Below are 27,334 nucleotides of genomic sequence, written 5' to 3'. Positions count from 1 at the left end.
ATTATAATATATTATAAGGGGAGAAGAAAGCAAAATACAACCGAAATTATGACAGCAGCTACCTAAAATATTGTTTTATTGCTTCCCTTGTGCATTGTGTGCAGGAGGAAGTTTGTTCTTCTGTCATTTTTGGACTAAAGTTAGAGTTATATTATATTACAGAGATAGACGTCTACTTCAGTGATATAAGTAATAAGAGACTTCAGTTAAAAAACAAACAGATTTAATGTAAAAGTACAGAATCATTGAAAAGCAACATGTACAGCATTTGTGATTTACGCCTTAACAAAATTGCTAGCAAATTAGCAACTATACAACAAGGCATTCCATGTTACTTCAGCAAAGTAATCTCATACACAGTGTTCATATCTCAATGACTGAACATGACTAAGAGTGTTTTTTTTTCCTGAGATATCATATTGGAAGATATGCATGAAAATCAGGTCTTGACGTTACAGTAAATATGTACGCACTTATTGTACAGCATCTAAACTCAGACTGTCGGTTAGAGAGTTTGCGTTTTTATTTGTTTTTTTGTTGAAATAGTTGATTCTTAAAAGATTGACGATTCCTCATCAGGACACGGCCCAGAGGTCAACACAACATTGTCCAGTCCGATCTCTCCACCAACTCCTCGCCCACGCTGAGCTTCAAAGATGACCTGTAGGACAGAAGGCAACTGTATCATTTGCAGGTTTATGTTTTTCCAAAAGTTATTCTAAAATCAGCAAACGACTCACTGCTTGTGGAGCTTCTTCTCTCCAGGCCACGGTGAGAAGCTCGGTCTGCCAGCCCTGATGACTGCTGTGACTCTGTTCCCACACCGGGTAAGCGTTGTTATCCAGCAGCACCCTGAGAGTTCCCACGTTACGGCCCACTACACGGTAGTCAAATGTCAGACAGAAGCTGCCCTGCTGGGTTCGATCGCTGAGCAGTAGCTTGAGCTTGGCCACATCCTCCTGGTCCCCCAGAAGACCACTCATGGACATGTAGTACTCACCACCTTAAGAAAAAGGCTTGTGACTTACTCAAAAAAGCCTAAAATACTGAATATATCTCTTTGATATAATTTTTTACCTCTTCCATGGTAAGCCACACTCCAGTCCATGTCATCAGCCTTGTCTTGGACCCACTCACATGCCCCTTGGTCAAAGTTGCAGTCCATGATATACTCTAGCGCAGAAAAAAAGTTGCATAGTAATTGTTCAGAATTTGACATACAATACAACAGAAAATCAAATTCTCACATTAGATATGTTACGGCAATACAGTTGTCCCTTGCGATCTTGCAATTAGACTTTTTGCTATATCGCATTTTTTTCAGAAATTAACTCATTTGCTACCAAAGACGTACTTATACTTTTTTTTTGTCCAACCCAACCGCTCTCTCCCAATTTATACGTCTTGTACGTTTGGTAATGACGCAACTCCACGATAGAAGAGAGCATGTTTGATGCGGTTTTAAGCCGGAAAAAGGACCACAAAGTGGCAGAAGTGCGCTTTATAAGCGCTCTCTCCCATTGAAATACATGCTTCACAACCAGGAAGTGAAACGGCATCTCAGTGTGTTGCTTGAAGGAGGTTACGCATCGTGAAAATTGTAAATATGGTGTTGTATTTTCATGTAAAACAACAATTTTGTGTTTTCTTTATGTTGTTGGGTATTTGTTTAGACAATTTGCTAAATATACTGTATAAGGCAAAGTTTGGGTCAAATGTATCTTTTCACAAAAAGCCTTTTTTCTCCCGTTTTTTTGTTGAGAACTGATATTTGGTTGAAACTTACCTATTTCAGCTGCTGATTACTAAAGAACCGAAAAGGGTAGAAACACACCTGATAGAAGAAGAGAGTCTACTCTTTCTTTTGGTATATGCCATGGCTATATAGCCCGAGAACACAATATTCTGTGTGCCTTAAAAAATCAGTCAAAATCATCAAAAATGGCTGCCACCGAGTGGGACGGCTTTTGAAAAATTTCTGGGATTGAATGAGTTAATTATCGGTCACTGTTTCATGTTACACTATGGTCTATTATTAGTCAAAACATTGAAGTACATGACATAGGTAGTATTCTGGTAGCTAATTGGTTATTTTTAGCCTTATGCATTATTTTAGCTGTTTGAAGATGAACTATATCAGCAAGTTGAAGTATTTGTGATTTTACAAATAAGGAGTTAGTATGTTCTCTGTAGGCGGCATTATGAATTACCCTTACTGGCCTTTTTTGCAGTACATTTAGCGAGTGAAGATTACTTTTATATTTATATATATTAGCCCATATTTCCACACAATAAGTAAGATATGGTAGAACCAGAGAGCAATAAAGAGTGTGGAGTGATTTCTGATTTTGAACAAATTTGTTCAATATTGAAATATTTCTGGCCACCTTATGTTGTATATTTGTAATATGAGGTTTCCAGCTCATATTTTCATCTACTGTGATCCCCAGAAATGTAATTTTCTTCACCCTTTCAATGTCTACATCGCCTATTTGTATTTGATAGTTGTATTTCTGTCGTGTATTAGTGGGTAAAACAACATGAGTGATTGACCGCTGTTGTATGCACTGACTGACAGAAGTCATCTTTCACATTTGAAGTTCATAATAATCAAAACAAAGTGAAGATTGGTATAGTCTTTTTGTACCTTCCTGATGCAGCGCCGTTTCAAGTTGTTTGACCTCCGTGGCTGGACCGAAAACTGATTCAAAGTCTTCTGGTGCTACAGTAGAGACGTAAGAAAGAAAAATCAGAAAACATTATTTTATCATTTATCATTTTAGCATGACAAAATATATCACTGAGTTGCTAAGATAATCAAATAAATATAAAGTTGTCCATATGACGCAAAAGTAGCTATCAACCAACAAGTACCGACCTGCCCAGCTGTCACTCAAGTCCTGAGTGGGGCAGAACGACAACTTTAGGATGCAACCCCCCCAAGCGTTTTAAGGCTCTTGTAGTAAACCCACCCCTGTGGCAAGCAGCTTTAGATAGTCAGACAAGTGACAGCTGGGGTTATTGAACCTGAACACCTAAAGTGGTCTGGAGCAGTGAAAGATCCCACCCCCCCCCCGGTGCTGATGACAGACCTTCCTACGAGGAGTCAGTCTGTTTGCACAACAGCTGTTTTGGGGAAAGCATAATAAAAGGCTTTGTAACCTTTTTCACCCTTCATCCCAAGGGGTATGGGAAGCTGAGCCAAAGTGAATTGTATCCCTCAGCTCTCACATGCCAAAAGTGAAAAATTCCAACCCGCAAGTGATGGATGTCTCTAGGCTTGTCTTCTCTTGCTATGTAACGTCTTTCACAGGCAGGCGCTGGTGTTTCCATAAAGATTAGTGGTGAAAGGCAGCTTTAAGACGCATACCGATGGAGGACCACACTCTTGGAGTGTCCACGTTTCTTCATTAAGTATTCAGAACCGTTTTTCTTGAAATAAGCGTTCCAAGAATAATCATGTGGGATCTGTAGGAGCCTTTTGCCCTTAATTGCCCTTGTTATTTTATATGGTTGATGTGTTATATAATACGCAGATTGCTTTTTATCGATGGTAAAAACAGAATTACCGATTACAGAGGATTTCTTACTGAAAACATCGCCTCTTGGATTTAGCTGGTTGTCTTCCTCTTCTTCGTCTTCTTCTTCTTCCTCCTCATCAGGAAGTTCTTCCACTGGGGTTTCTCCAGTTGGTTCACCGATGTAGACCTCGCCATCGTAATCAAAAGGCTGCTGTCGGATTCTCGGAGGCGGCGTCACGGCTGCTTCAGGGATAGTATTTTTGATGTCCTCATTGTCGAGCTGACCTCCCAGAATTCCAGGCCATACTGGGGAATCGGGGATTGCTACAGGCAGGAAAAGGTTGGACATGGAACCGCAAACATGAGTGGGAGATGGGAGTATTTTAGCAGACGTTATGATACAGTACACGTGCTTTGTACTAAGAGCAGTAAAAACAAAAAAAAAGGCAAGGCAGCACACAAGCGTCCTTCAGCATGCAGTGAAAACATCACTGCGTTATGTAAGTTCTCATGATGTTGTGGTTACCTGGTAGCATCCAATCATACTACGGTTTATAACGGTCATGCAGTCGTTTGAAATCCCGATATCAAGCATTACCTGGGAGACAACATAACCAGCCACATGATCAAAGAGGAGTTAACAGGAGCCAATTAATGGGGTTGCCGGGCAGAGTTTACAGCAAAAGTAAGGTCTCGGATTCCACATTGGCTCACCATTGAAGATGTGATCTGCAGCGCCTTTGCCTCCATCATGCGACCGCTGATAAAACGGCTTGACTATAAGAAATAAAGGCACCTTCATTCACACTACAGCGGGGGTCTCAAACTTGCGGCCCCCTGGCCAAATGCGGCCCGCGAGACGCTAGTTTGAGGCCCCCACCTTGATACCAAAGTTTAATGTTGAAATGTGTGTGCACACCGGACACAATTAACATGATTTTGCCCCCGCTCCTAATGTTACCTTACCCTGTTACCCCGCCCTGTTTTGCTTTGGATTAGCAATGAAGGCTAAAGGCTTATGACGCTGGGTACAAATGATTTGGAATAAAAGGGAAAATACAACGTCAAGATAAAGCATCTCATCAAACATGTTGTTAAAGTTACGACGCCGCTCCCAGATGGAAGTGAGTACGATGCTAACTTGCTAATTGGGTCAAATTATTAAGTTTCATTAATGTTCATGTTAAAGGTTAAATAACTTAATACTGTACATTTGAATCTGAAAAAAATAATTTCTCTACCAACTGTATGTGGTTTCTTACGTTTTTCTTATTTGCTGTTTTATTATTATTTTACTTATTTATTACTGATTGATTGATTTATTGTCTTTATTCTTAATTTGTTTTTTTTTTTAAATCTTATTTTGTGTATTGATATTTGAGAACAGTGGAATGTTTTATCAGATATTTTGGTGTGGAAAACCGGAACCAAAGTACTGAAAAAGTGTAGGGTATAGCAGGAGCAAAAGCATTGAAGATTATTGATTATTTAATGTATTGATTTTTTTTCCAGTTTTTAATAAATGTGTTTTTTTTTTTTTTTTTTTTTAGAAAACCTGATGCGGCCCGGCTTCACCCAGAACCTAGCTCCGGTGGCCCCCAGGTAAATTGAGTTTGAGACCCCTTGCACTACATAGTTGGTGAATGGTGAATGCTACATAAAGCATAACCTGGACTAAATGTAATGAGCACAACCTGTCTTATAATTCGTCTTCAGATCCTGTGTGCTCGGAATCTCTGGCTCTCGTACTAACATCTGCAAAATGTTACTTTGTCTGGGGACAGGAAATCAGTTTTGGATAGCGTGGTGATGTGTTAATATTGAAATACGCAGCAGTAAAACTTCCTTGCAATGACGGGGAAAGACATCATCTATTTGGACACCTTGCGTCAAGATTTAGGACGTTTCAAATGAAACCCCTGGGACCAGTTGGTTTGTGATTCTGTGAAGCAGATCTTGAATCTCACCGGAGCATTCGAATCCGTTGCCTCTGAAGCCAGACTTGCACCTGCACTTGTAGGATCCTTGAGTGTTTAGACAGACAGCATGATGGCTGCACTTGTGGGTACTGGAAGTACACTCATCCGTATCTGAAAATTCAAAGAAGCCTTGTTTTTGCAGCTTTTTTTTTTTAACGACCACAAATGTTCCCCCTGAATAGATATACCTTACCTACACAGTCATATTTGCCATCAACATATTTGAGGTCATAACCATCCTGACACTTGCAGAAGTAGCTGCCAAATGTGTTGACGCATTGCCTGTTGTATGGACAGAGGTTGTTTCCTGTGACGCATTCATCAATGTCTGCGGGGAAACAAGAATACAACATTTAGAAAGTCATTCCAACCGTTTCACCTCCACACTCTTTGGGTATGGATTACTTTAAAGTCTTGTCAGTGCATTGCAAGCTATAAGTCAAGGACCTCAAGCCTTTTGTGGGTAATATAGTCCCTTTGTCTCAGTCGGTGGGGGCGGGGCCGATAGCATACACATAAGAGTGTACCCTCCTGAGGAGCAATGCAGTTACGTAGTACAAATGTGTAGAATGAAATATACTGTATAGTCATTCACTCATTCATTCATTTTCTACCGCTTTTTCATCACGAGGGTCGCGGGGGTGCTGGAGGGGTGCTGGTGCTGGAGCCTATCCTAGCTGTCTTTTGGGCAAGAGGCGGGGACTGGTGGCCAGCCAATCGCAGGGCACATATAGACAAACAACCATTCACACTCACATTCATACCTATGGACAATTTGGAGTGGCCAATTAACCTAGCATGTTTTTGGAATGTGGGAGGAACCGAACATAAACATTCCAAAAAATGTACATTTTATGTCTTAATTGTTTATGCCTTATATGTATTATTTTCTGTTATGTTTACTATAAATGTGTGTAAAAGTAACTATAGGGGTGTTATTTCATGTCGAGAGGTCTCTAATAATGTTCATTAATTTTCTACCGCTTTTCCTCAAGAGGGTCGCAGGGGTGCTGGAGCCTATCCCAGCTGTCTTCGGGCAGGAGGCGGGGTACACCCCTGGACTGGTCGCCAGCCAATCACAGGGCACATATAGACAAACAACCATTCACACTCACATTCATACCTATGGACAATTTGGAGTCGCCAATTAACCTAGCATGTTTTTGGAATGTGGGAGGAAACCGGAGTACCCGGAGAAAACCCACGCATGCACGGGGAGAACATGCAAATTCCACACAGAGATGGCCCGTGGATGGAATTGAACCCTGGCTCCTAGCTGTGAGGTCTGCGCACTAACCACTCGACCGCCGTGCAGCCCTTGTATAGTCATTAAAAAAATATTTTTATTTGTACTAAGTCATGTTAAAATCTTATCTATTTCTTGTAGACTCAATCTCATATTTGTTTTTGTTATATTCATCTACAAATCCTGAAAGTAGAGTTACTCAAGATTTACATTTAGATTGACTTTACATCATTTCCTTTTGAGAAAATATGCTAGGTTAATTAGCGACTCCAAATTATCCATAGGTATGAATGTGAGTGTGAATGGTTGTTTGTCTATATGTGCCCTGTGATTGGCTGGCCACCAGTCCAGGGTGTATGAATGAATGAACATTATTAGAGACCTCTCGACATGAAATAACACCCCTATGGTCACGTTTACACACATTTATAGTAAACATAACAGAAAATAATACATATAAGGCATAAACAATTAAGACATAAATAATATTTACATTTTTTGGAATGTTTATGTTCGGTTCATCCCACATTCCAAAAACATGCTAGGTTAATTAGCGTCTCCAAATTGTCCATAGGTATGAATGTGAGTGTGAATGGTTGTTTGTCTATATGTGCCCTGTGATTGACTGGCGACCAGTCCAGGGTGTACCCCGCCTCTCGGCCCCAAGACAGCTGGGATAGGCTCCAGCACCCCCGCGACCCTCGTGAGGATAAGCGGTTAAAAATGAATGAATTAATGAATATTTAAAATTCGAATAACTTAGATGAGCATCACTGAGCAGATTGTGTTTGGTTTTGGATGTTCTACTTTACAAGCTAACTGAGGTCAGCAGCCATGTTTATTGTTTACATTCTCCTGGAATGTTATCAGGTCGTACCTTGTCATCTCTTTGTGGTGTATTTATGACTTCCGCGCAGTCTTGAAATACAGCATGAGTGTGTGTATGTTTACATGCCAACAAACGAAGACGGCGAGTTTGCCTTCGGGTGATACTCAATTTGTCCAGATGTCTACCGTCATGACTACATCTGTCTTTAAAAGAGTTTATGCCTTGTAAATACCTGCAATGGAAACCTGGGCTGGAATGTGAACATGCACAGCACGTTTTTTGTTACCTACCGTTTGTTGGCTTTGTGGAGGTTCGGAAATGCCAACTTTTTCATCTTGTGTTTCCCTTGTTTTATTAGCACCTGTGCCAAATTGGCTCTTTTGCAACCCAGGAAGCATTGTGGAACAAGGAACATAATTACCTCCCTCTGATTTAGCAGCCAAGCATGCAAAAGCCACATAAGAGAATCTTTATAGAGTTTTCCCACTATGCAGAAAAGCCACAATCATCAATGGGCTGGAAAAAAGCCAACTTCCGTCCCCCTTTCTTCTCTTCCTGAATGGTCTGTTCTTTTCTACATCTTACTTTGCTGTGTATTCAACTGTACCATATGTTTGACAAATCAAAGAACTACATTTGAAACACTTCTATGCTAGGACTACGTTATGCTAGCCATAGCATTTCAGTATGTGGAATCAAACTATGGAATGGATTGAGTAAGGAAATCAAACAATGCACAAACGATGAGCCAATTCAAGAAACAATACAAGCAGTTGATGTTTGCTAAACACAAGGATGAAGAGTCTTGAACCAGTCATGATGTGCTATACATATCACTATATTGACACTTACTATGGTACCCATTATGGCATTGGACGCTCATATCACCTCCTATTTCAGTATGAGGTGCAATATTAAAAAAAAAAAAAATACTGATTGTAAAAGTACCAGATGGAGGGGTAGAATTTAATTTAAAAAAAATAAATACATAAAAAAACAACAAAAAAAGTAAACTATATTAGGAAAGCAGGAAGTGAACAAATGCAACTGTTACTGATTGTAAAAGTACCAGATGGAGGGGTAGAATTTAATTTTAAAAAATAAATACATAAAAAAAAAGTAAACTATATTAGGAAAGCAGGAAGTGAACAAAGGTAACAGTTACTGATTGTAAAAGTACCAGATGGAGGGGTAGAATTTAATTTAAAAAAATACATTTAAAAAAACCAAAAAAAACTTAAACTATATTAGGAAAGCAGGAAGTGAACAAATGTAGGATTTAATAAAAAATCAAAAAAATCAAAAAACACAAAAAAAAACAAAACATAAATACTGATTGTAAAAGTACCAGATGGAGGGGTAGGATTTAATACATAAATAAATTAATTAAAAAAACATAAAACAAAACAAGCAAAAAAAAAAAAAAACTATATTAGGAAAGTAGGAATTGAGGAAAGCAGGCAGTGAACAAATGTAACAGTTAGTGATTGTAAAAGTACCAGATGGAGGGGTAGGATTTAATAAGCTTTGCTTCTTCCTACTCCTTTTGGACATGTGGAATTGTAATTGTAATAATTGTAATTGCAATTGTAATCTGATGCATGTTCAAATGAAATAAAACCATTACCATTACCATTACCATTACCATTACCATTACCATTACTAATCTTTGAGAGCAACTCACCTACGCAAGTCCTCTCATCCGGTGCCAGCTGCAGCCCCGCAGAGGGGCAGAGGCATCGAATCTCCCCCTGAACTTCCTCACACCCGTACTGACAGTGAGCGAGGGTACACGTCCTGGAATCTAACATGCAAAATCATGTATGAATGAACAAAAAAAAAAAAAAAGTGTAGCGATTCGGTGAGATGAGACGAGACTCACTGGCGCAAGATCCATCCGGCATCAAGGTGTATCCGTTGAGGCAGTAACACTTGTAGCTGCCATGGGTGTTCATGCAGCGGTGTTCGCACGGGCGAGGGATCAGGCCACATTCGTTCAGATCTGAAAGAAGGGATTTGGTTTATTTCCTCAGCTGAAAGACCCACCTTTAGATACTGTACGTTTTCCAAAAATACAGTTTCAGGGCACAGACAACGCCATTTCCATGTGGACGATAGAATACTTTGCCGTTTTGACCAAAAAAACATTTCTGTGTGGACGCATTTCCTGACACTACTGCTTAACAAAGCAGAAATGTTCACCTTGATTGCACGTCTTTCCGGCGTATCCCAGGAAGCACTTGCATTTGTTTGGTCCGACACACTCGCCGTGCTTGCAGCCATGTTCGCACTGTGCTGTTAAAACATTTAGCACAAAGGAGGAGAATATTAACGGTTGTTTTAGGAAAATTTATAATCTGGAGTCTTTTGGGAACCGCTCATCTAGAAAGACGCTCTGCAAAATTGTGTATGTTTGTCGTTCGGAAAAGCACACAAAAAGGAGTAGGAAGAAGCAAAGCTTATTAAATCCTACCCCTCCATCTGGTACTTTTTATTTTTTTATTTTTTTATTTGGCCAAATATATGAAACATTACAGTGCATTTCTTACATCAATCAAAATATAATTTTCCATTATTTACATTTGTATTCAACTATCTGATCACAAGCCCAAAAGGAGTAGGCTGAAGCAAAAGCTTATAAATGCCTACCCCTTTTTGCAAGATAAAATCATGTTCATGCCACACTCTTGTTTTCCCCTGTTGTTATTATTATCATTGTAATATTATTATTGTTATTATCATTATTATCATTATTGTTATAATCTTTATCATGATTACCATTATTATTATTATTATTATCACCATTATTATAATCATCATTAATATTACCATTTTCATCATTATAGTTTACAGTACAATTTTTGGATTTTTTAAAATTATTATTTAATTTTACAGATTTCATTGCTTCTTGTCGAGTGCTGTATCATTCCATTTGTTGTTTTCTGAAATCCGCAGTATTTGTGCTTTTATTGTCAATTTATTAGCCCACTTACATTTGTTCACTTCCTGCTTTCCTAATATAATTTAAGTTTTTTTTTCATATGTGACAGTTACATTTGTCTTTGAAGACTGTATTGATCCGATGACAAGATCACTGACTTTACATCATTTCCTTTTGAGAAAACATGCTAGGTTAATTGGCGACTCCAAATTGTCCATAGGTATGAATGTGAGTGTGAATGGTTGTTTGTCTATATGTGCCCTGTGATTGGCTGACATTCGTGCCTTGTTGCTCCATAGAATGAACAAACTGAATAGATGGAATCTGACGTTTCTTACCCTCACATTGTCCTTTACTATTCTTTTTCCAGCCGTAGCAACACTCCAGCCTCCTGCCGTAGCGACACACACCTGGTTGGATTCCAGCAAGGACTTGTCTGTGTTGCCTGTGTCGAGGGGCAATGGAGTTCAAGGTAAGATGTGTAATTTCACTGTCGTATCAATATTTATAGCCCTGAGAGTTCAAGTTAGAAAACACATTTAGGCCTCGGAGCTAAATGACATCTTGACAATGAAAACATGTAGTTTAGTGTAGTTTAGTCCATTCCAGGATAATGCAGACAGACGCTGGCTTTTCTGGCTTGTTCTAGCAATAATGTTAACTATCCTTTAGTTATAAAATTAGGATTCTCGTAGAGCAAAGTTTACAGGATGTTGGTTACTTCCTGCACCTTGACACCTCATTACCACCGCCATGTTACCAGCAAGACTAATAGTCCAATAAACATAGTGGAGAGTTGAAGAAACCATCAAATTGAGAAGATGGACACTTTCACACTTGGTCAAGGTCCATGCGCTACTGAGTGACATTCTAGTACAGTGGTCTCAAACATGCGGCCTGCGGGCCAAATGTGGCCCGCAGGACACTAGTTTGAGGCCCCCGCCTTGATATGAAAGTTTAATGTTAGTGCGGCCCGCGCAAGTTTGATATGGATGCTGTATGGTATCATGTACCCAGAAAAAAGTATTACGTTTGATTCATGTTCATGTTAAAGGTTAAATAACTGTTAATAGTTATCCTCGCTATCCGTGTGGAAGTGGTAAGTTTTTGGCTATTTAAGTTTAAAGGAAATAACTTTGAGGCTACCGTTTAGGTCGCTAGCTCTCTAGTTTGCGAGTTAGCATGTGTCTCAAGACCCTGCAGTTGCGCAATATGTTGTAAATAAAAAGAGTATAGGTTAGGTTAGGTTGATCTGGAACATGCTTAACTAGCTAGTGCTAGCTAGTCATTCATTCATTCATTTTCTACCGCTTATCCTCACGAGAGTCGTGAGGGTTGCTGGAGCCTATCCCAGCTGTCTTTGGGCGAAATGCGGGGTACACCCTGGACTGGTGGCCAGCCAATCCCAGGGCACATACAGACAAACAACCATTCACACTCACATTCATACCTATGGACAATTTGGAGTGGCTAATTAACCTAGCATGTTTTTGGAATGTGGGAGGAAACCGGAGTACCCGGAGAAAACCCACGCATGCACGGAGAGATGACAGAGGGTGGAATTGAACTAGGGTCTCCTGGCTGTGGGTCCTGTCCGCTAACCACTTGTCCAACGTGCAGCTTTCCCTTATACTCTTATAGTTAATAAAGTTTTTATGATAGTGACAGTTGAAGTTTCCAATGGTTTCCCATTTTGCCAGGACTCAAACACAGGATCGTTTAGGGAGTGAGGTATACCAAGGTATCACCTTTTGTGGGTGGGATTGAACTCTGGTCTCCTAGCTGTGAGGTATAAACACGCTAAACACTAGGCCACCGTGCAGCCGCCTGCCAACTAATAATTTTGAAAAAAAGCACAAATGCAGAAGTTTACTTTGTTTTTGTCACCAGAATCTTCTTCCACTTCCCTATTCCGGCGTCAACATGCCAGGAATCACACTGAGAATAATGTACACTGCACAGATATATATATACATATATATAGTATATTTTTAACCTGAAGATAAAATGAAGCGAGAAGAAATATATAGGCGGGAATGCACATTAGAATAAATCTCCACAACCTTTGACATATCAAGCTGGGTGTAAAACTTTCTACGCCCCCCCCTTTATCTTTTGGGGTGTCATATAGCCTCCCCCAAAAGCAGACCTGGGGAATCTGAAGCAGGAGACAAATCAACCAGAATAGCCCGCTGGAGACGACCTCCTGGGAGCGACAGGTGCTCTTTAGTTATTAGCAGTCCTTTGCCCCATTTAGCTGGCATACCACTGGCTGTTTGAGCTTTGTAAACATGCCATTATGATAATAAAAAAAACTGTAAAATTGTAATTGTTATATGTACAGACAGCATAAAAACATACTGTAGGGGTTTGGATATAGCATTTTTGTTTACGAACTTTCTGATTTTTGAGAAAACTCCAACCAACTCACCTATGGGCATCTGCACCTCCAGAAGATATGTAGAGCAGGAGCAAAAGAGCACTGATAAAAGTGATGGGCTTCATAGCTCGACTTCTTCTCCTCCAAACCGTAGTTGAGCTTTTCGAGGTCTTCCCACTGCTCCCAGATCTCACGCTTGATCCTCTCACACAATGTAGGCTGTGTTACATGTACTTCCACAAGGAAAGCTCCAGGAAAGAGAAGAATGTGGTTCTCAGTGTCCCATTATTTGCTTCTTCCTCTGTGGAAATTGCACACAGTGGGCTGGCACGGTGAAGTGAGTGAGGAGGAACAGGTTGTGACTTTTGGAAGTAGGGGTGTGTTTGGAAAAGCGGGGTGGGGATTATGTGTCGAGGGGTGCTACTCTTTTTCGCTGAAACCCAATACACGGACCGCATGGGATTCCTCCTGCGAGTCAGCAAACGGGGCAAAACAAATCAAACCAATTGGTCCAGTTTCTGTCTTACCTGTGAGAACATTCACATGGATTTGTCGGTCTTGTGTTTTTGCTTGCCGATGAGTTCTATATATCGGCTTGTGGAATCCATCATGCATACTACACACACACACTTAGGCCTTTTGTTGTCTTATTGTTTGATATCATTGTCACGGTCCATTTATTTTTATCACTATCCATTTATGCAGTTTCACTCATAATTGTGAGAAATATAGAATTGGTTTCTGTTCTTATCTGTTCTCCACTCCACTCCACGCTCAAAGGGGACCAATTTTGCCTTTTTGTATTGAGTCGTGGACTCCTATAGACGATAACCCCCACAGGAAGCTTTCTAGATCTTCCAGATTCTGCACCTCTTTCTGCAGTTTTTCCATACATTTCCTGCTTCCCGCCCCAACGGTCTGTTTAATTTATTACACCACTGGCCCTCCTCCAGGCACACCCACTCTGCTGTGATTGGCCCCAAACCCCAAGCGCTCCAGAGGACTTCCGATACAGCTGCCGAGTTAATTTTGATTAATTTACACCAAATAAAACACAGTTAAGACACTGATAAATTATTACTTACAGCTCTTCGGACTCTTCCACCTGACTTTGGAGGATGGTCCAGCTTCTTCTTGTGCAGCTTCACCCATGTTCATAAAACAGTTACCTTAGCTAAATGTCGCTGAAAGTTCACTCTAAAGGATAACCGCACTAAATTTTGCGGGCCTTTTGTGAAACAAGACCACACATTTCTTTGCCTTTTCTGTGTGTTCCAAAAAAGGGAAAGTCAGCTAGCATGTGGGAGCTAACAACGCAGATGCTGGGACACACCTATTTTGACTATAAAACCAAAAAAAAAAACATTCCAGAAAAATGCTGACAATGTTCTATTTACGTAACTGACTTGCACATAATCGGCATTGTTATTCCAGCAGCTAACACCAAGAGCAAATTCCAAACGGGTACAATAATTGCAGTGTTGAAGAAGACAAGGTCTTTGAAGATGTTTTCTTTCCGTGATGATGTCTTGACGCATCTTCAAGCTCGGAGGCGGTGAAATATTTGTGGGTCTATCATTTGACTTTTTGTTCCATAACCCTCTAAAAGGGAATAGAAGAATTTGGACACAGTCATTATTTTTTTTTGTCATATTTATTTGCTAATAATTTCAGTGGAGGTGCATCTCAAGTGCACTTGTGTATTTTGATAGGGACTTTTAATTTTTTTTATTTTGCTGTGCTTTGTCTTTCAGGCACTAGGGGGCTGCACAGCCTTACTATTTCATACAACCCAGTACTGTATCTTCAATTATTATTTTTTTAAAACATGAAAGTGTGTAAGGACCACTTGGATATTTTGATTAACAACACTGTACATCAAAAAATGCACTGTATATATGCTAAGAATTTATATTTAAGAAAGTTTTGTTCTCAGTTTTGTGATATAGGTGGAAAAGATTATTATTAGTATGAAATATGTTAGGCTGCAAGGTGGTCGAGTGGTTAGGAGACCCGAATTCAATTCCACCCTCGGTCATCTCTGTGTGGAGTTTGCGGTTTCCTCCCACATTCCAAAAACATGCTAGGTTAATTAGCCACTCCAAATTGTCCATAGGTATGAATGTGAGTGTGAATGGTTGTTTGATGATTTATTCATTAATATGGTTTGGAAAAACCACAACACAGTGAAGCCGTAAAATTCAAACTGAAGTATCTGAACATGTATGTATCATTATTAGGCAGCATGGCGCTCAAGTGGTTAGCACGCAGGCCTCACTGCTCGGAGACCCGAGTTTAATTCCACCCTCGGCGTTCTCTGAGCATAATGGGCCCCTTTTAACACTGCATAAAGTCAACAAGTCAGCCATGGCATGTCTGACATGAAAGAGTGACAAAAAAGCTCTCCTCTCATTCTGTGTGGAAGTGGTAAGTTTTTAGCTTCTTAATTTTAGAAGAATCCACCCATCCACAATATAGCACGCAGTTAGCACGCAGGCCTCACAGCTCGGAGACCCGAGTTCAATTCCACCCTCGGCCATCTCTGTGTGGATTTTGCATGTTCTCCCCGTCCGGGTTTTATCCGGGTACTCCGGTTTCCTCCCACATTCCAAAAACATGCTAGGTTAATTAGCGACTCTAAATTGTCCATAGGTATGAATGTGAGTGTGAATGGTTGTTTGTCTATATGTGCCCTGTGATTGGCTGGCCACCAGACCAGACAGCTGGGATAGGCTCCAGCACCCCCGCTACCCTCGTGAGGATAAGCAGTACAAAATGAATGAATGAATGAATGAAGAAGGCCGAGTGCTTAGCGCGCAGGCCACACAGCTAGGAGACCCGGGTTCGATTCCACTCTGGGGCATCTCTGTGTGGAGTTTGCATGTTCTCCCCGTGCATGCGTGGGTTTTCACCGGGTACTCCGGTTTCCTCCCACATTCCAAAAACATGCTAGGTTAATTAGCCACTCCAAATTGTCCATAGGTATGAATGTGAGTGTGAATGGTTGTTTGTCTATATGTGCCCTGTGATTGGCTGGCACCCCCCGCGACCCTCGTGAGGATAAGCGGTAGAAAATGAATGAATGGATGAATGACATATGTTCCAAATATTTCAACATTCTAACAACATTTATAAGCCAGGAAATTGTAAAAAAGACCAATAGGTCCCCTCTTTATGTGTTCAAGTTGAAGTATATTTTTTGAATGTACCTCAGGCCAATTAAACAAAAGGTGCCCCTCGCCCCAAACAACTCTTCAAAGTGGTGACACGCTCTCATCCACTCACAGTGATGCAGCAAGCAAAGGCATTACTATAAAAGGAGAGGCATGACAGTTGACGGGGAACTTTGTAATTCACAACCACATCCTGCCCTGAGCGGGAGATGAAATATGACTGCAACAAACAGGTTAAATATTCTGTAATGTTGCGTACTGGTAGCTCAGTGAAGGCTCGTCGCTTGGTTAGGTTAGGTCAGGGGTGCTCACACTTTTTCAGCATGCGAGCTACTTTTAAAATGGCCGAGTCAAAATGATCCAGCCACTACAAAAATGCAAAACATCTATTTATTTTCAAATGTATTGAGGATTATTTGTACGTACAATGTATGTTGATGTACCTTACATAACCAAATGAGCCAATATTGCAAAACACACATAATTAACTATTAACATTTTTTGTAATTACCTGAGTTTACTTTGATGACTTGCACTGAATTGAACCAGCCAGGGATGCATAGTCCGGACAGTAGCTGCTGATAGCCAGCCTCAAGCACACTTCCAAATGTTTATCAGTCATGGATAATATCCGTATCACAATATCCGTATAATATTCCATATCCGTATGGAAGTGATATGTTTTTGCCTTTTTACTTGGTCCAGTTTTTGCCTTTTTACTTGGTCCAGCTCCTTCACTCATTTTAGTGACCATAAACTTTAGCGAGGGCTTTAAAATCTCGCAATTCGCCGACTAGCTTAGCACTTTGCATCGTTGTTTACGCATGAGCGGTGACCTAAAGGTCAAAATTCAGTTGTCATCTGACTGGTTGTCCTGTATGTCAATCAAGTAACGGGGATGGCTGATAGGCTGACATCGTAAGTTCTGCTGCACTTAGAGACGTTGTTTGATTTGATTGGTCGCCCGAAGGGCAACATTCAGTTGTCATCTGAATGGCTGCCCTGTATGTCAATCAAGTGACGGCATTGATGCTGGGATGATATTTTTTTAATGTCACGCCGCGATCGACCAGCGATCGACCAGTACCACCTCCGCGATCGACCGGTAGATCGCGATCGACTTAATGAGCACCCCTGGTCTGGATAGTGTGTGACTAGTCACCTCAGTAGAGGATTAGGGATTAAACATGAAGAATGCCCCCCCTTTTCAAAACACCTTTAAAATGACTTGACATGATGCATTTAACGGGTTTATGCAAAAAATATAATCCGATTTCTACAAAATGTTGTCGCGGTGGCACATTGGTTAAAGGGAGACGCTGCGAGATTTGAGTGAGAATCTGGATAAAAAGGCGGGGCTAGGGAGACTTTTTCATCCTCAAGTCTTCCACTCTTCCTTTGAGAGTGATGACAGTTCAGCCTTGGTGGAGGTCCGCTCTCGACTGAGTGACATTCTAGTTATTATATACGGTGATCCCGAGTTCAATTCCACCCTCGGCCATGTTCTCCCCGTGCATGCCACCCACATTCCAAAAACATGCTAGGTTAATTAGCGACTCCAAATTGGTATGAATGTGAGTGTGAATGGTTGTTTGCCTATATGTGCCCTGTGATTGGCTGGCCACCAGACCAGACAGCTGGGATAGGCTCCAGCACCCAGCAAATACAAAATGTGAGCGAGTGAGACCTCTCACAATGACTCTCATATGTGCCCTGTGATTGGCTGGCCACCAGACCAGACAGCTGGGATAGGCTCCAGCACCCAGCAAATACAAAATGTGAGCGAGTGAGACCTCTCACAATGACTCTCATATGTGCCCTGTGATTGGCTGGCCACCAGACCAGACAGCTGGGATAGGCTCCAGCACCCAGCAAATACAAAATGTGAGCGAGTGAGACCTCTCACAATGACTCTCATACGTATGTGCCCTGTGATTGGCTGGCCACCAGACCAGACAGCTGGGATAGGCTCCAGCACCCAGCAAATACAAAATGTGAGCGAGTGAGACCTCTCACAATGACTCTCATATGTGCCCTGTGATTGGCTGGCCACCAGACCAGACAGCTGGGATAGGCTCCAGCACCCAGCAAATACAAAATGTGAGCGAGTGAGACCTCTCACAATGACTCTCATATGTGCCCTGTGATTGGCTGGCCACCAGACCAGACAGCTGGGATAGGCTCCAGCACCCAGCAAATACAAAATGTGAGCGAGTGAGACCTCTCACAATGACTCTCATACGTATGTGCCCTGTGATTGGCTGGCCACCAGACCAGACAGCTGGGATAGGCTCCAGCACCCAGCAAATACAAAATGTGAGCGAGTGAGACCTCTCACAATGACTCTCATATGTGCCCTGTGATTGGCTGGCCACCAGACCAGACAGCTGGGATAGGCTCCAGCACCCAGCAAATACAAAATGTGAGCGAGTGAGACCTCTCACAATGACTCTCATATGTGCCCTGTGATTGGCTGGCCACCAGACCAGACAGCTGGGATAGGCTCCAGCACCCAGCAAATACAAAATGTGAGCGAGTGAGACCTCTCACAATGACTCTCATATGTGCCCTGTAATTGGCTGGCCACCAGTCCAGGGTGTACCCCGCCTCTCGCACGGAGACAGCTGGGATAGGCTCCAGCACCCCCGTGAAGCGACCCTCGTGAAGATAAGCGGTAGAAAATGAATGAATGAATATATGGTCATTATAGCACTGCTTACACAGCAAATCAGTCTTATAATTGCAACATCCATTTTCTATGCTGCTTATCCTCACTCATGGGTATGCTGGAGCCTATCCCAGCTGATTTTGGGCAAGCCGCGGTGTACACTGCGCAATCGCAAGGCACATATACACTCATTTTGGACACTCACATATCGACAATTTGGAGTCGCCAATTAACCTAGCATGTTTTTGGAATGTGGGAGGAAACCGGAGTACCCGGAGAAAACCCACGCATGCACGGGAGAACATACAAACAATCACCTAATTGCAACATGTCAATGGAAAATGCAGTCACACATGCAGTCACCTTTGTCGTCGTATATAATGACCGACCTGGTTCAGGTATTTCTTGCCTAACAGGATAAGACCTGCTCCAGTATCAATTTTCCCTTTGACAAAGTCAAAGTTTAAAAATGACTCCATTATTATTATTATTATTATTATTATTGACGGAATTACAGGCTCCCAACAGCATTGTTTTGATTTCATTTTGCGCTTATCTACAAAGCCCTGTGAAATAACCAGAACCCTGTTTCATTTCCTGTTTCTAGCTAGGGTTGAGTTCGCAGTTAGTCGGATTCTAAGCATTACTATCACTGGAAAGGCTTGTTTATTATTTTTTTTGCACTAGATTTAATTGCGCTGTGCTAGTGTAGCTAATATTGCTGTTGTTGATTACACATACTGTATTAACAAAAGAAGCAGTCCGATTTCACTGGTGATTGTTGGCAAAGACAAAAACAAAGACACGATGTGGAACCTTTGTGTTTTGCCATGAGTTATTTCTTCCCTAAGGAGTGACATTATGTGACACGTTCAAATTTTGTCTCCTCCAAGCAAGCTAGAATTATTTTTCAATACAATATACACATGTTGTATTGGTTTAGGATGTTTTCTACAAACATAAATCATCAGAATGTGTTTAGGACAAAGGATAGTGGATATGATTGCTTTAAAAAAAAGTGGTGTCCAAGTGTCCTAGTGACCTAGAGAGACTTAGTGTAAATTGAGAAGGAGCAGAAAAAATCAAGGGTTTAAAGCTGAGACAGCTTGGGGTAATCTGATACTTTCCCCCCTTAAAAAGTACCATAAGCACATATGTTGTGGCAGTAAGACTACTGACAGCTATACATTCTAGAACTAACGTCAGACTAGTACCAGAATCCTGGGGATTGCTCAATAAGCACATTTTTAATCAACACCTGAATTCACTCTAAACAAAATAAAAATCACAATTGTCATGATGTCCGATGATTTTGGCATTTTTTACAGAAAACCGATATTGTCTAACTCTCAATTTCCGATACGGATATCAGCTGATACCGATGCCGATATGTGTAACATGACGTATCTCCCGTGGTGGAATGAACACATGTATTTTTAAATAGTGCTTTTCATGATCGGGAAAATATCTGATACTGGTATCATATTTTTATGTTGATATCAGGCCGATAATTATGAGTACCGATAATTATTGGACATCCCTAGCTATGACATAACATAAATATCTATCCATCCACCTTCTACCGCCTATTGAGGTAGGTCGTGTTGTGGTGGACATCAGCCTAAGCAGTAGGGAGACAACGTTTCTCCAACGTATCCTAGGTCTCCCCTAAGGCCTCCCACTGGTCGGACGTGTCCTTAACATCTCCCCGGGGAGGAATACGGAACACATCCTGACCAGATGGCCGAGCCACCTCCATCTGGCTCCTGTCAATGTGGAGGAGAAGCGGTTCGACTCCAAGTTTCGAATCACTGTAGATGATGTAGATGGATGGATGTTGATATGAATGAATGATATGTTTGAACCAATTTGCTTTGACATAATTGGTGAATAAGTTGACAGGAAGAATTCTTTTTAAAATTATTTCTTAATCTAAAAAGTATGCTTACTAAATCACCATGAGGTTCTCCATAGCCAGGGGGAAATGGGAGGGTCTTTAAAACATCATGGTCACATGACCATAAATGTTCCATTGCCTAGATACAGGGGATGTCTCACACGACCACACCTTCCCTACTGTAGTAGTTTCTCACCTCAAGCTGTCTTGGGACGAGAGGCGGAGTACACCCTGGACTGGTAGCCAGCCAATCACAGGGCACATATAGACAAACAACCATTCACACTCACATTCATACCTATGGACAATTTGGAGTCACCAATTAACCTAGCATGTTTTTGGAATGTGGGAGGAAACCGGAGTACCCGGAGAAAACCCACACAGGGAGAACATGCAAACTCCACACAGAGATGGCCGAGGGTGGAATTGACCCTGGTCTCCTAGCTGTGAGGTCTGCGCGCGAACCACTCGACCGCCGTGCAGCCCTATGCTTATATAGGGTCAGGCAAAATGACCTGGCACATTTGTAGGTTAAATAAAAGGCAAATAAAGTAAAGACACAAAAAAATCATGGAGGATTTTGTCGGGATCATGTCTACCAAGATTGAAGTCCAAACGGAACGCTGGTTGTGTTGCAGTTCCAGATTGGTTTGTTTTCGTAAACGTTTCCACAATAAAAGCGCCATGCTCACCGGTCCAATTCATGGCAGCAACTGAAAACGAAACCAAAAACAACGACATTATAAAGAAACAAAGCAAAATTGCATTATTTGTATTTTTTCGAATTTTATTTCTTTACTTTATTTGCGTTTTATTTAACCTAGTATAAGCGCCCACACGCACACAGAACAAAGTCAACAATTCAACAAGTAAAACATTGTAAAACAACGTCAAAGCATGCCTGCGCCCATTATGTACACATCGACTTCAAACATTTGCGGCCAAGAGACATTTGTCAGACTCTTTTGTATACACACGAAAAAGGTTTTCTTTGAAAGAATTCCCAGAAGTCTTTTTATTGAAATATTACACCATGGTTTTGCTTGCAAAGCCACCACCACTACTGTTAATTCATTCATCAGCTGCGTTTTACAGTCACTTTGCCTGTGTCTTTTAAACCACTTCCTGTTACGCAACTTGCACATCACTGAGTTGGGTCTATTGCAAAAACGAGCCGACTCCGCATGACAGGATGGCAACTCCACAAGGTCATATAAACGTCTTCTTTACCAACTAAAGTGCTTTGGACTTTTACTATTGTATTGGTTTGTCTGATGAGTGCAGTCCAATGCATCCTTTGTTGGCTATAGTCAAAAAAACGACAACATTTGCTTAATTGTTTGTTTTGACTGATAATAGGCCATATTCAACCACCAACCAAAAAAACATGATTTATTCATTAATATGGTTTGGAGGGAGGCACGGTGGTCTAGGGGTTAGCGCGTAGACCTCACAGCTAGGAGACCAGGGTTCAATCCCAGGGCTCGGGCATCTCTGTGTGGAGTTTGCATGTTCTCCCCGTGCATGCGTGGGTTTTCTCCGGGTACTCCGGTTTCCTCCCACATTCCAAAAACATGCTAGGTTAATTGGCGACTCCAAATTGTCCATAGGTATGAATGTGAGTGTGAATGGTTGTTTGTCTATATGTGCCCTGTGATTGGCTGGCGACCAGTCTAGGGTGTACCCTAGACTGTACCCCGCCTTACGCCCGAAGACAGCTGGGATAGGCTCCAGCACCCCCGCGACCCTCGTGAGGAAAAGCGGTAGAAAATGAATGAATGAATGAATGAATATGGTTTGGAAAAACCACAACACAGTAAAGCCGTAAAATTCAAACTGAAGTATCTGAACATGTATGTATCATTATTAGGCAGCATGGCGCTCAAGTGATTAGCACGCAGGCCTCACTGCTAGGAGACCCGAGTTTAATTCCACCCTCGGCGTTCTCTGAGCATAATGGGCCCCTTTTAACACTGCATAAAGTCAACAAGTCAGCCATGGCATGTCTGACATGAAAGAGTGACAAAAAAGCTCTCCTCTCATTCTGTGTGGAAGTGGTAAGTTTTTAAGCTTCTTAATTTTAGAAGAATCCACCCATCCACAATAGTTAGCACGCAGTTAGCACGCAGGCCTCACAGCTCGGAGACCCGAGTTCAATTCCACCCTCGGCCATCTCTGTGTGGAGTTTGCATGTTCTCCCCGTGCATGCGTGGGTTTTCTCCGAGTACTGCGGTTTCCTCCCACATTCCAAAAACATGCTACGTTAATTAGCGACTCTAAATTGTCCATAGGTATGAATGTGAGTGTGAATGGTTGTTTGTCTATATGTGCCCTGTGATTGGCTGGCCACCAGACCAGACAGCTGGGATAGGCTCCAGCACCCCAACTACCCTCGTGAGGATAAGCAGTACAAAATGAATGAATGAATGAATGAAGAAGACCGAGTGCTTAGCGTGCAGGCCACACAGCTAGGAGACCCGGGTTCGATTCCACTCTGGGGCATCTCTGTGTGGAGTTTGCATGTTCTCCCCGTGCGTACGTGGGTTTTCTCCGAGTACTCCGGTTTCCTCCCACATTCCAAAAACATGCTAGGTTAATTAGCCACTCCGAATTGTCCATAGGTATGAATGTGAGTGTGAATGGTTGTTTGTCTATATGTGCCCTGTGATTGGCTGTCCATCAGACCACACAGCTGGGATAGGCTCCAGCAGTAGAAAATGAATGAATGAATGTATAATATTAGCTTTTTTAAATAACAGAATATTCAAACTTTGGCACCCAATTAATAAGATTATAAGGCCATAATGAGTGTACTTTATGTAATATTTTGACCAGACCTGTAGGTGCAATATTATGTCCATAAAGTTAAAAAAGTACTTGCAAACTACTGTCTGGTAGACACACCCCCATCACATGATCAACACTGCAATCTCTATGTTCCCCCTTTTGCACACGAGTGTTCCACTCACTTCCTGTCTGTCTGTCTGTCACTCATCCTCAGGTGCTGTCATTGCAACTCTTAAGTATTCCGGTCATGACAATGCAATACTATAATACTATACTGCATGTGCACGCCGACATAACGAGTAGGTTGGGTTGCTGAGTTCACAGCTGTAGCGCTACTGTGTGCACACCAGCGTGACTTCCTAGCTCCCCGTGCCGGAGAGGTTGCATGCACGCGTCACTTTGAATCACAGCACGCCACATTGCTGCTAGGACACATCTGTCTAATTCATGCGTCTCGGATTGCAAAACACTTTCTCCAGCAGCAGCTCAACGACCATGCTTCCTCCTCTCCTCTCCGCTCCGCCGTGTGTGTTTCAAGATGTCTTGCAAAATAATGTGCTCCTAGTTTGTGTACGAATCAAGGAAGTGTGTGAGTGTTCTACACGCTGATGATGCAATTGGTTCTCAATGAAGGTTATGTAAAGTCGGAATGGAAAGTTCCTCAGGGCTTCGAATCGATCGCAAACCCGACTGTTCAGGTTGTCTTGGAAGACGTCTCAACTCTCATTGGACAAGGCGTCATCAGTTCATGCTCAATAGTAGATCATTAGTAAGGATAATTCATAATGAAACTATATTAAACTATAATTAGATATTAAACTATATTATGAAAGCAGGAAGTGAACAAATGTAACAGTTACTGATTGTAAAAGTACCAGATGGAGGGGTAGGATTTAATAAGCTTTGCTTCTTCCTACTCTTTTTGGACATGTGGGAGGTTTTTTTTTAATTTAAAATTTTAAAAATTTAAAATTTAAAATTTAAAATTTAAAATTTAAAATTTAAAATTTAAAATTTAAAATTTAAAATTTAAAATTTAAAATTTAAAATTTAAAATTTAAAATTTAAAATTTAAAAAATTTAAAAATTAAGAAATATTTTTTAATGACAAATTTAAAAAAATACAAAAATAAAAAAATGTTAATAAAAAAAGTAAATAAATACATAAATAAAGAAACTTTTATATTAGACAAGCAGGAAGTGAACAAATGTAACAGTTAGTGATTGTAAAAGTACCAGATGGAGGGGTAGGATTTAATAAGCTTTGCTTCTTCCTACTCTTTTTGGACATGTGGGAGGTTTTTTTTTTAATTAAAAACTTTAAAAAGAAAAAAAAATTAAAAATAAAAAAAATAAAAATGAATAAAATTAAAAATGAATACAATTTAAAAAAATGTAAAAATGTAAAAATGTTTTATTTTTTTTAATTACAAATTTAAAAAAAAATACAAAAATAAAAAAAATTAATAAAAAAATAAATAAATACATAAATAAAGAAACTTAAATTATATTAGGCAGGAAGTGAACAAATGTAACAGTTAGTGATTGTAAAAGTACCAGATGGAGGGGTAGGATTTAATAAGCTTTGCTTCTTCCTACTCCTTTTGGACATGTGGAACTGGGAACTGATTATGGGATGCATTCAATTGTAATCTGATGCATGTCTTTCTTTAAGGTTGTGTTGTTATTATTATTAGTCAAAAATATCGATATTTAAGCTAAGTTTATGGATGTGTTTGCCTAAATTAAGTATTTTCAAGCATAGGCGTGGCTAAATGAGCTCAGGACCTTGGTTTGAGCCCTAGGCGGAACCCGGGGCTAGCAGCGCTTGATGGATGACACTAATGATCGGCAAAAAACAAGGTTGAGCAGAAACTCTTTTTTTTTTTTTAACAGTTTGTAGGATTTTTTACGACTTGGTTCCAGTTTTTCCACATCCTCTGTCTTAGTTCTCAAGTTTCACATAACTACCTGGTCTCATTCAGGACCACAAAACCAGAAATTCAAACAACAGTTCCTGACGAGTACGGCTTTGTTTCTATGAGCAGTCAGCTGAGATGTACAAACTGTTTTGACTCGCCTAGCTAGCTATGTCTTATTATAAACAAGCCGCCGAGGTAACTCAGCTTTTTAAGTTTAAGTCGGCTATCTTGAGACATGTAAGAAAAATAAAGAAGTGGGAAAGTTTGGGTAAGCCCAAAGCCTTTGTAGAGACTGGTCTAGATGCCTTCACACCCTCAGCTTTTGTGTCCAATTTTCACACAATAACGGCAGAGCCGTTTCCCACCACGGGTATGATAATGGAGACAAAGAGGAATTGTTCTTTTCTGGGTGCACTCTGAAAGAAGACATGAAGACTCGGAGGGTTTCAGCTCCTCTTGGCATACACTTCAAAATGCACGTCTTATACTCGGAGCTGTAGTCTTACGTTTGTAACCACCTATAGTTAGTTATTTCTTTACGATATATATTCTCAATACAATATATATATTTGTCTGCAATGGACATGGCTGTCATATGCCTCATTTTTTATTCTCCTGTGGCGGATTTATGATTGAGCCCTAGGAATCCTGCCTGGTAACAAATGACCGGAAATAAAAACTGATTGGTAGATTACATAAATTACTGTATTTTCTGGACAAAAAAGTCGCACAAGGCCAAAAATGCATAATTACGTAGAAAAAAACATATATAAGTCGCACTGGAGTATAAGTCGCATTTTTTGCGAGTAATTTATTTTCCAAACTACTTGACCAAAACAAACATTACGTCCTCTTGGAAGGCAAATTCTAACATTAATAAAATAATCAGGCTGAATAAACAGGCTGAATATGTGTAAGATATGCTAACACAATGCTTATTCAGCTACACAAAAAATAAACGTAAACAGAAAAGGTGTCCAGTGTTTATGTAACATAAACAGATTTTTCATTTATAATTCGCTCCGGAGTATAAGTCGCAGGAACAGCCAACCTATGAAAAAAAGTGCGACTTATAGTCTGGAAAATACAGTAAATTTCATTTAGAAAGCTTTATAATAATTGTATGTTCTGTTTTACATTATTGTCGGGCGTCTCGGTTAGCTTGTTTTCAGAAAATTAACGTCAAAATGTTGCCGCTGTTTTCATACATTCAGTTTAGCATAAAGATTAGCATAAAGTCGAGTATTGTAATGTTATTGATACCACTTGATATTGAGTCACAACTTTGTTATTAATGTATTTGTATCACAAAATATAGTTGTTAGCATGTAATTAGCTTGCTAGGACATCGAAGCACGGTCGCTCGTTTGTCTTTGCTAACTAACACCAACAGCAAGATTATTATTACAAAGCTTTTTTTTTTTAGTTTTACATTTTTAGTTTTGTAGGAATGAAACAATTGAAAATGCACGTCATGAAAAAAAATGAAAGGGATAAATGAACATCTAAGGTTACCCTCACCACCTTCATGTCTTTACATGAGTTATTTTAATTCAATTGTGTTTCTTACCATCTTTATCAAAATGGTGGCACTTGCAATTTTCTGTAACCCTATTTTCTATTTTGCAACCGTGATCAAGAGAGACTATTAAATCCAAGAAATAACTCATGGCAAAACATGAAGGAGTATTAAATGTTCATTTAACTTTCATTCATCATTTATATGTATTCATATTCATTTAGGATTATTTTCAGCAGCTGTTAACAGAGGCGGAGTACAAGACTGTTGGGCATCAGGTGGGCACCTTTCAACAATCAATGGCTGTCAACATTATCAATACATGCATTCCAATGTTTTGATAGATCACCTACAACAGAGGTAGGGAACCTATGGCTCGGGAGCCAGGTAGGGCCCTTTTGATGACTGTATCTGGCTCTCAAGCATTTACCACAATAAAAATGTATGTTTGCTAACATTTTAAAGTAAACAT

The 27,334-nt window shown here is 40.5% G+C and overlaps 2 protein-coding genes across 10 annotated transcripts in view; one reads left to right on the top strand and one right to left on the bottom strand.

Annotated features, from left to right (window-relative positions):
* The window catches only part of LOC131135866 (rho GTPase-activating protein 6-like), a 131,545-nt gene that overhangs the window by 1,230 nt on the left and 102,981 nt on the right, over window positions 1–27,334 (top strand). For 2 of the 8 annotated variants that reach the window (XM_058082253.1, XM_058082254.1), the window contains exons 2-5: window positions 580–663; window positions 752–827; window positions 5,072–5,123; window positions 10,887–10,988. The gene's annotated coding sequence lies outside the window, so the exon portion shown is untranslated. Of the gene's footprint in view, window positions 1–579; window positions 828–3,662; window positions 3,862–4,540; window positions 4,646–5,071; window positions 5,124–10,886; window positions 10,989–27,334 lie in introns of those variants that run through there. The other 6 variants (XM_058082252.1, XM_058082251.1, XM_058082259.1 and 3 more) reach the window with 6 other exon arrangements.
* On the bottom strand, window positions 285–13,234 carry egfl6 (EGF-like-domain, multiple 6). Of its 2 annotated transcripts, XM_058082271.1 has the most exons (13): window positions 12,948–13,234; window positions 10,855–10,961; window positions 9,778–9,870; window positions 9,458–9,577; window positions 9,260–9,379; window positions 5,694–5,828; window positions 5,489–5,611; window positions 4,236–4,298; window positions 3,591–3,845; window positions 2,648–2,722; window positions 1,078–1,173; window positions 741–1,003; window positions 285–661 (listed from the first exon to the last, which is right to left on the bottom strand). In XM_058082271.1, exons 1-13 carry the CDS (start codon window positions 13,019–13,021, stop codon window positions 554–556), a joined length of 1,632 nt encoding a protein of 543 aa, XP_057938254.1. In that variant the 5' UTR covers window positions 13,022–13,234; the 3' UTR covers window positions 285–553. The 2 variants fall into 2 exon arrangements, with proteins under 2 accessions (XP_057938254.1, XP_057938255.1); XM_058082272.1 differs by lacking the exon at window positions 4,236–4,298.

Source organism: Doryrhamphus excisus, chromosome 9 (genome assembly GCF_030265055.1).
Source record: "Doryrhamphus excisus isolate RoL2022-K1 chromosome 9, RoL_Dexc_1.0, whole genome shotgun sequence".
In the NCBI taxonomy this organism is placed as follows: domain Eukaryota; kingdom Metazoa; phylum Chordata; class Actinopteri; order Syngnathiformes; family Syngnathidae; genus Doryrhamphus; species Doryrhamphus excisus.
The sequence above is the reverse complement of the archived record's forward strand: the minus strand, read 5'-3'. Positions and strand labels throughout refer to the sequence as shown.